General features: G+C 42.5%; 1 protein-coding gene across 1 annotated transcript; it reads right to left on the minus strand.

The window, feature by feature from the left end:
- Nucleotides 1-3477: 3477 nt before the first annotated feature.
- Nucleotides 3478-9353, minus strand: LOC118251333 (dromaiocalcin-1-like). Its single transcript, XM_035553343.1, has 5 exons — nt 9195-9353; nt 7302-7492; nt 5008-5139; nt 3844-3979; nt 3478-3560 (listed from the first exon to the last, which is right to left on the minus strand). Exons 1-5 carry the CDS (start codon nt 9250-9252, stop codon nt 3478-3480), a joined length of 600 nt encoding a protein of 199 aa, XP_035409236.1. The 5' UTR covers nt 9253-9353.
- Nucleotides 9354-9608: the final 255 nt, after the last annotated feature.

Here is a 9608-nt window from a genome sequence, read left to right on the forward strand (position 1 = left end):
ACTGTTTATCATCATCACTGTGTGTACAGAACTGTTTGTCTTCAACAACCATAATCAGCTGTGAGTACAATGCTACAGAGATGATGCCACACAGATGAAAGTGATGGCTGTGGTCCTTGGTGGTCCCTAGACACGGCAGTTAGGGTGATTAGGCATGAGACCTCATTCGTAAGAGAAGCCAGAAATGAAGTGGGTTTGTGTGTTGGGTTTACATGGCAAGGTCTTGGTAGCGGGGGCTGATGGGGTGGCCTCTGTGAGCAGAGCCCAGCTGCTGCCCTGTGTTAGATCAGAGCCAGCTCCAATCGGCTCCAAAGGGACCTGCTGCTGGCCAGAGCTGAGAAATGAGCAACACTGGTTGGGCCTCTGGGAGAGCAGATTGAAGAAAGGGGGTAAAAAAAAAAAACCTGCTGCAGGACAGCAGCTGGGAGAGAGGAGTGAGAAGCAGCTCTGCAGACCCCAAGGTCAGTGAAGAAGGACGGCAGGAGGTGCTCCAGGCAGGCAGCAGCAGTTCCCCTGCAGCCTGTGGAGAGGCCCCTGGTGGAGCAGGCTGTCCCCCTGCAGCCCATGGGTCCCACATGGAGCAGATCTCCACGCTGCAGCCCGTGGAGGAGCCCCCGGTGGAGCAGGTGGATGTGGCCTGGAGGAGGCTGCGGCCCATGGAGAGCCCCTGCAGGAGCAGGCCCCGGGCCAGAGCTGCAGCCCGTGAAGAGGAGCAGGGGATCTGGGGGTGCCAGAATCCCATGGGAAGGACTCCACACTGGAGCAGGGGCAGAGAGTGACCGTGAAGGAGCGCCAGAGATGAAGCGTCACGGACTGACTGCAGCCCCCATTCCTTGTTCCCCTGCACCACTTGGGGGGAGGATGTAGAAGAGGGTGGATGGGGAGAAGGTGTTTTTAGTTTGTTTTTAGTTTCTTACTGCTCTAGCTTCTTAGTAATATGTAATAAATTACCTAATCTCCCTATGCTGAGTCTGTCTTGCCTGTTTTGCCCATGACAATAACTGGTGAGTGATCTCCCTGTCCTTATCTCAACCATTGAACCCTTTCCATCATATTTTCTCCCCCTGTTCTTTTGAGGAGAGCTTAGAGAGCAGTTGTGGAGTTTAGCTGCCCAGCAGGGTAAAACCACCACAAATTGTCCTTATTTTTTTTTTTTCTGATTTTTCTTGCTTATGCCTGATGGTTCATGCTATTTTCCCCTCTCAAAAAGTGGACACTTGTCTCCTCTAGATACCACTTTTTTTTTCCTTTTTTTTTTCTTTTTTTTTTTTCTTTTTTTTTCCCCCCAGCCAGTCATCATTTTTGTGTATTTGTGTTTTGCCTATTTGCAGTCCCTTGTGCTTATCTTGTCCTCTGCCTCTCAAATTTTTGTTAACTGTATGTGGGCTACCTGCAACTACACCCATCTTTGTCAGTCATGTTGCTCATGTACTTTAGCAAAATGCTTATACATTGCATCTTGCTGTGCCATGAGCATTACAAAATACTTAAATTTGCCTGTTAGTTACACCATCTCTGTACATATTTGGGTTGAAGGCAAATTAATATTAATTATATATTGATTAATACATTTATCATTTCTAGGTGACACAGACCTCTGTTTTGCCACAGGTGCATATTTGCTATGTTATTCACCTTTCTGACCTGTCTTTTCATGGCACAGCAGGCTTGTGGCCTTTTCTCTCTTACTGTCTGAACACTGGTGGCCACACTGTGTGTTGACCTTGTAAGACAGATGTATATTTTGTCAGCCTTTCCATGGCTATTTCTGCAGATACTGAATCTGCAGTCCCCTGCCGGGGAAGAAAAGGAACTGTATTCAGTGACTAGTAAGGCTCTTCATAACTCTCTTTTCTACCTCAAGGACACAGGTTTCTTTACTCCTTCCAGTGGAAGTAATTCTGCAATAAAATAAGGTCAAGGAGTGGGCCGCATCTCTGACAATATGATGTAGTGTCATTTGTAGAAATTATGCTTGGATTAACTGGTCAGGTTTTTTGCCTCCCCTTTGAACTTACCATGTTCGCTTTGATTTGGGAAGCTGCATTCCTCAAAGGACAGAAGGTTTGAAGAATACGAATCAGATCCTCCTTGATTCCACCCCTATTTCTGCTACCATCTTCCCTTGTGACCCTGAACAAACCACTATGGACATTTTTAAAATACTGGAATAACAGCCGTGAAAAAAAGATTTTGTGTAAAACATTGATTTTGTCTTAGTATGGTTGGCATTCCTTGAGATAATTACAGGGAAAACCATTGATTCTGAAGGAACCAAGCTATCCCAATGCTTGGAAAGATGAGTCTCTGGAGTGGACTTATGTCTGCTCCTTGGCATCCCTCCTGGGCAAGACCACACCACAGGTAGCCTAGGGACATGAAAAGCTATGTGCTGCCCAAGCTAGACATTTGCTCTCCTAACAGCAGGTCAATCTGATCCCCAGGAAGCCCTTGGCACTCTTACTCCTAACTTGTCCACATACTCAATTTACTCACGTGGGAGAAAATCTGACATCAGCTTTATAGGGAGTGCTCAGGTAAAGTAGACAGCTGCTGTTTTTATCTGTGTAATCATTCTTCAAGGATAATGAGATGGCTGAAATGTTAACTAAATTTTTGCTTCTCTTCTCATCTTCCTAACTGATGAGGTTATTTGTCATCACCTCAATGAGCCAAGCCAACATTCCTGGCCCAAGCTTTTCTGTTTACTTTTTTAATTAGTGAGGGAAAGTACCTTGGAAGAGAAGCTTGCAGCTAGCTGATGGATTCCAAAGCAATAAGGAAAAACAAAGTGAAAATGTTCGCCTTTGGGGAATGCAGTCATGTATCACACTGAGAACTTAGAAAATCCTAAACATGATAGCAAAGTTTGTTTAATTTAACGAAGTGTCAACCTATGCAGTTCGCAAAGCGGTGCACCACCTCCTGTGCCAATGGTACACTCATGACTTCTCCCTGTGTTTTGGGCCTCATCTTGTGGCTATATCAGTTTATTGAACTAGCCATTTATCTACTTAAATATTAAAAACATTCAATTTATTCTCCTTGGATCTATCTGACACTTAGAAAAAAGAAATTCTAGGATTTAAAATGTATGACTAATGTATGACTTGGCATGATTAAATGGTGAAATGAATAATGTTTTAATGAGTGATTGGTAATTATTTAATAATTAAAGAGCTCTTATGAATATTCTTGAACACCCTGTGGAAAAGCTAAATGGTATGCTGATTTCATCAAGCATTCAAATCAAATCAGAATTTATTTTTATGGGATCATTTTAGAGATAGTCTACAGGAACATCACCACAATAATGCAAACAGAACATAGAAGTATTAGAGCAAGTTACTTTTGCTTTTTTAGTATTGGATCTTGATTTTTCCATGCAAAAGATTTCAATGCACTAATGGATTGCAGCTGAACTCTATTCCAATGCCACAACAGCTAGTCAGGTTTCATCAGTCGTTCAGTGATAGGTTAAGGGTGCTTCAGGTTTGGTTTGTAAACGCAGATGAATGGTAGCTTATTGCTGCAGTTAGAGCCGTCCCATTCACCCTCTCCTGGAAACAAAGACCAAGAGTGATAACAAAGGAAAGGCAGAAGATATGATAAGAGAACTATTTCACTCCTTACATGGAATCATTTAATCTCAGTTCAGCACCTGGAAATTTAATTTTCTTTTCATTTGTGTTTCCATAGTATGTACATTGCAGGTTTGGGCAACATTTTAATAAGATGTTGTTTTCTGTAGGTAATCCTGGAAATAGTCTATCCACTGGAATAGCAGAGGTTCAAGAGCAAAGTAAACTGTGTGAGTCATAAATCATCTTAGGTTTTCCTTACCTCCAATATTGAGGCTCAAGCAAAGTTTTATGTTAAACAGACTGTTAATTAGTCTTCTAACAGAACTGAAAATGGATGACAGAGGCCTCTGGATGAAGGTTGTCAGTGATCCATCACTCCATTTCAACAATGACCCCTGCAGACAAAAAAAAATAACTCCAGAAGTTTAATGGGAACTGCAGGTTGCAGTTAAATTCTGAAAGCAGTTTGGCACACTTTTATATTTGCTGGGATGGAAAAAGGACTGAACGGGGGCCCTCTTCCACATGGACTTAGAAACAGTTATCGCTTGTGGGGATATCATTGTTCTGTAGAGCTGCATGAATAATTAATTTTTAATTCCATGTTAGATTAATTTCACCTCATCTTCTCTATATGAATTGTCCTCAAATAAATCATAATTTTCTTGAATATATTTGTAATTCAGAATAGACTATATCACTCATGACTAATTCACTGCAGGTAAGTGACACTCAGAATGTGAGACATTCTGGATGGACACACAGGTCATTGATATGCCCTGTTGCATGTGTAAAACTTACAGAATAAAATTTCTATTTCCAACATGTACTTACAAATCTGAAATTCACTTGCTTTTACCAATTTTACTAATGTTATATTCACCATATCAGCAAAAGCTCTGATAGGTTCATTGTCTAGAATATTGATGAGAAAACACTCTGAAGGAATTCATTAAAAAAACTGAATGAATATATCCATCCAAGCTTTTTATAACACCAAGTCCAGTCTACTACCCTGACATTCTGCTAAACAGAAATTAAAGAGAGAAGTTATTATCCACCATCCAGTGGTGGATTTATCCACTTCTCCTTTGAGAGGTGTATCTCAGCTCTCATTCTTCAGGTGGAATATAATTGGAATATGATGTTGATCAGAGTTTATCACTTCAACTTTTTTTCCTCCAACTCCCATCTTCCTCTATCCCCAGCCCCCCAAATCACTGAAAGATAAAAAGCATGACTTTTTGATACGTCTTTAGTTTTGCTGAGACTGAAAAGATCTTCCATGGTTACAAATGGAAACTATTCCCTTGGGTAAAAAAATAAAAAAATAAAAAAAATTCTAGTAGACATTTTTGGTCAGTTGAGTTGTAAAGATCTTTTGACTGATGCTTGTTTTCATTACCGGTCCTGGCACACTTGCCTTTTGGTAAGTTCCACCTGTCCAGAGCTTGGTTTCCTTTTGTCCCTGAGAAAGTCTACGAAGGAATTCATTCTCTTCTTCACTAGTGATGCTGGTTAGGTGACTTCCTGCTCTTTCAGCTGAACAGGTTTCCTGCAGAGTAGGAAGTAGTAGAGAGTTAAACGTGGGAGATAAAAAATGGCTAGAGCTTTCTGAATAAGAGGTGAGCAAAGAAAAATGTGGAATAAATGATTAGTGGGTGGAAAAGGACATGGCAATAAGAGAAAGTCCAAGAAAGGGATATCTAATAGGAGTAGAAATGTGAGGTGACAGGGAAATCCACCAAAAGTTTTCAGTTTCAAAAGAAGAGGAATCAAAGATGGAAAAAAGAGAAGAACAGAGAGAAGGAATGCTCAAAAAAAAAAAAAAAGTAAAAACTTGAACTGCGGGATCCAAGTGAGTGGCGCCTGTAGTGTAGCCAATTACACAGGGTTTCTATACAGCCAGTAGAGAACAAGAGGTATCTCCAGACTGTCATACACCCAGTGAAAGAAAGGCATTGAGGGGAGCTAAGATGAAGTGGCTGTCACTGGTAAGACCCTACTGAACAGCACAGCCTAGGTATCTCCACTTTTTTGACAGCTAACGTCAGGCAAAATGAACCTTACAATGAAGAGAAATACAAAAAGACAGATGAGCAGAAATTGAGATTTCAGAAGAGTTTGTCCAAGAGGATGCTATTTACAATGTTCCTTCCTCGTGTCCCTAGCCAGCTGGGGAATGGAGTAGACAGGAACAGTTCTCCACCCTGAGTCTCTCCAAACAGACTGTGTCCTCCAGAGTTTTCTTTTGCATTTGGTAGGGAAGGATATTTTTGTTTGCACCGTGAAGCAAGAGCACTCTAGCTGATGTTTAGTACTGGTGTTTAGGCTCAGGGAAAAACTCTTCTCTTCATCCTGAGGCATTTAAATTTCATACATTCTTGTAGACATGACTCAAGAGAAACATGGCATGCCGAGGCAAACATATATGGAAAATTTTTGTGTGGCTCCTGAAAGATATCAGGTGCAGAGCTTCAAATTACAGGACTCACCTGATATCAACTGAACAGGTAGCAAAGTGAAGACAGAATGTCTTTTAGGAAGTATCACTTAATGAAGTGGAAAAAGGGTTCACTGTTTACAAGATATTTGATGAATCAGCGACAAAGGTCAAACCCAGAAGAAATGGTGATGTGAGACATGTAGGAAGCAGAGGGAGAAACCCTTCAACTATAACCCTTCAGTTTGGTGTCCTCTTACATTCAAGGATCCCCCAGAACCACCTAAACTTCTGTTCACTGGTGTATTGTGCCCTGGCAGCCAGGAGGACCAACCATATACTGGGATGCATCAAGCACAGCATTGCTAGTCAGTCAAGGGAAGTGATTGTCCAGCTCTACTCTGCGCTGGTGTGGCCTCACCTCTAGTACTGTGTGCAGTTCTGGGCACCACAGTACAAAAAGGATGTAAAACTGTTGGAGAGTGTCCAGAGGAGGGCGACGAAGGTGGTGAAGGGCCTAGAGGGGAAGACATATGAGGAGCGGCTGAGGTCACTGTGCCTGTTCAGCCTGGAGAAGAGGAGGCTGAGGGGGGACCTCATCGCAGTCTACAACTTCCTCGTGAGGGGCAGTGGAGAGGCAGGCGCTGACCTATTCTCCGTAATCACCAGTGATAGGACCCATGGGAACGGTGTTAAGCTGAGGCAGGGGAGGTTTAGGCTGGACATCAGGAAGAGGTTCTTCACTGAGAGGGTGGCTGCACACTGGAACAGGCTCCCCAGTGAAGTAGTCACTGCACCAAGCCTGTCTGAATTTAAGAAGCGATTGGACTGTGCACTTAGTCACATGGTCTAAAATTTTGGGTAGACCTGTGCGGTGCCAGGAGTTGGACTTGATGATTCTTATGGGTCATTTCCAACTCGGGATATTCTATGATTCTATGATTCTATGATTAGAAATAACTCACTTTAAAGAATGAGGAAAATAGGCCTTGTGCTCAAAAACCTCAGTATAAGAAGGGAAACATGAGAAATAGCAACTCCAGAAGGTCCAGGTTCCAAGCTGGAGGTAGTTTGTTGCAGGAGCGTGTCCTGTGGTGAGGCAGAGTACAGCTAACCTCATCATCAGCACTGAGCTGAATATCAAATTCTTTTGGTCAACACTGATACATGACAGAAGAAGCAGAGAGGGAGGAAAAAAGAGTCTAGTATAAGACAGATAACTGTAGAAAGTAGAGAAGAAATGATGAACACTCCTGTTTGGAAGAAGCTGGTACCTCAGCTTTGGTCCAGGTCATTCTCTCTTCAATAAGCTTGTAGCAGCGTCCTTTGTAGCTAATCCAGCCTTTCTGACATGGATTTTGGCAGATGAGTTTTGCAGATGAGCCTGGAAGAGATGGATTAGGAATTATGTTATGTGCAGGATTATGTCTGTCAGAAATTTTGGGCAAGTCATTGTGATGCTCAGCTATAGTGTTGTCAACAAAGAAACATAGAATAAATCCAAAAGAAAAGTCTCACAAATCTTTCCAGATAGGGAGATATCCCTATAATATCTTGATTCAGCTAAAGTGAGTTCAGCATTTCACAGGGACATTCAGTAAAGTGAAACTGCAAAACAAAGGGCAAATACTAGATATTCAGGGCCTGGCTTTTTTTTTTTTTCTTCCCTTTGTCTTTTAAAATAAATAAATAAATAGATAAAATTATAATGTTTAAAACATCAGCATATGAGGAGCACTAATTTAGGAGCCAGATGCCATTTAGGTTATAAGCAGAATTATTTTGCTGCCATCATTACAGGGTCCAGTGGGTGCAGCTGTGCTTTAGCAATCCAGTCCAATGCGTGCTGCAATGCATCACATTTGTGGATTCTGCTCTGGATCTGCCCCCTGGAGACACAGCAGCAGGTTCGTTGGGCCAGCTCTGAAAGGTGTGTGGGCCTTTGTGGTTTCCCAAGACTCATCAGCATGTGGTTTGGCTGGCCTGGAGTGTAGTGTATTAGTCCGCCTTTGCTGGGGAGAGCCTGTCTCTGCAATAGTAATAGGGACTTCAGGCTGGTGCATCACATTGCTTTAGAGGAGAACAAAACACATTTGTCAGACCTGAATTAAGATGGATTTTGCTGAAAGTTCTTGGAATTGATTTCTTTCCAGTTTCTTTCTTGGTAAGTAGTCAGCACAGTTGGGTTCAACTTACAAAATATCATTGATTTCTCTCCCCAAACCACAGATGATTCAGCTTGTAATTTCCTCTACAATTATAGAGCAGGTCTCCTTAGAAACTGCTTGTATCCATTCAAAGTTTCATCTTGTGGAAACCACATTTCCCCTCTCTTAGGACAGATGTGCTTGGCACTAGTCCAGACAGGAAAAAAAAAATAATAAAGGAAGGTACGATAAATATTCTCTTTTCTCCTGTTCCCTCTTTTCTGCTTCCTGAAAGGAGGAAGACTCACAGCATTACAATTTCAGCTCTCTCTGAGTGCTTTTGGATCTCAGGCCATCCCAAGTTGTGGAGTTGGCTCTGGGGCTGCTCATGCCTCTGCAACCAAAATGGCCAACGTGTTGCACAGTCTTTCTCCTCTAAGGCAGAACAGGGCACAAAACTCTTTTTGAGTCTCTGATCATGCCTTCTCTATCCCAACACAGTGTGTGCCACCAAAGCCTAGCCAAGCCAAGCTGATTGCACAATTGTTTCTGCCTTGGCTGGCAGTCATGCATTGCTCCTTCAACAACACACAGGGGAAGTCTCCACCTTCTCTTGGCATCCCCTGTGACCCTCAAAGTAACCTATCCTCATGCAGGGAGTCCCTGTCATGGAAAGAGCTTGGCTTCTGGGTCTGAGAGAGAGGGTCAGACAAACCACAGGATCTAGTTTGTACAGATAAATTGTAGGAGCTAATGACAGTTTGCAGAGCTTTGCAGGAGGGAAGCTTGTGTTGGGGCAAGGTCACACAGAGTGTCTCTAACCTCTGATTTCTCCTCAGTGCTTTCCTGAAAAGGTCAAGATGACATTATATTCATTTTACATTTAGAAAAATACCTCAGATTTTCTTCCTTAATGACTGTAAACGAGGCCTGTGCTGGAAACAGAGGCAAAAAGTTGAAGCTAGGGGGCAGATTATTTTTTGCAGCATCAGAAAAACAACTGAGGCACATTACACTCACCTTCTGAGATGGAGAGAATCAAGACTCCAAAAAGCAGGAAAAAAAAATGATAGGACATTGTCAGATGGCCTGGTAGCCCTACTACCTGTGACCTGTAAAAAGCAGAAGGTGTTCAGTTTAGTACCTAAATGTTGGTGGAAGTTTGTAAGTGGAAAGATCTGCAACCCTATGAAAGAGGCTTGCAGCAATGTATTTTACTTCACTGGGAAGAGTGCGCGTGAGGTGGATGGAGGACTAGCTGAACTGTGGAGCTTGAAGCATTGTGGTCTGTGGCAAAACGTCCAGCTGGAGGCAAGTGACCAGCAGTATGTCCCAGGGGTCAATACTGCTGCCAGTACTGTTTAAGATATTTGTTAATGACCTCTGCGATGGGACACAGTGTACCATCCGCAAGTTCACATATGATACAAAACT

The sequence above is a fragment of the Cygnus atratus genome, chromosome 1, assembly GCF_013377495.2.
Source record: "Cygnus atratus isolate AKBS03 ecotype Queensland, Australia chromosome 1, CAtr_DNAZoo_HiC_assembly, whole genome shotgun sequence".
In the NCBI taxonomy this organism is placed as follows: domain Eukaryota; kingdom Metazoa; phylum Chordata; class Aves; order Anseriformes; family Anatidae; genus Cygnus; species Cygnus atratus.

What these genes read in the sequence shown, in the direction of transcription:
- LOC118251333 (XM_035553343.1), bottom strand. Translation starts at nt 9,252, where the DNA reads ATGTCCTATCATTTTTTTTTCCTGCTTTTTGGAGTCTTGATTCTCTCC. An exon ending in TGACCTGGACCAAAGCTGAG is followed by an intron (nt 5,140 to 7,301) that starts GTACCAGCTTCT and finishes CCTACTCTGCAG; the next exon opens with GAAACCTGTTCAGCTGAAAG. An exon ending in CAGGTGGAACTTACCAAAAG is followed by an intron (nt 3,980 to 5,007) that starts GCAAGTGTGCCA and finishes TTTTGTCTGCAG; the next exon opens with GGGTCATTGTTGAAATGGAG.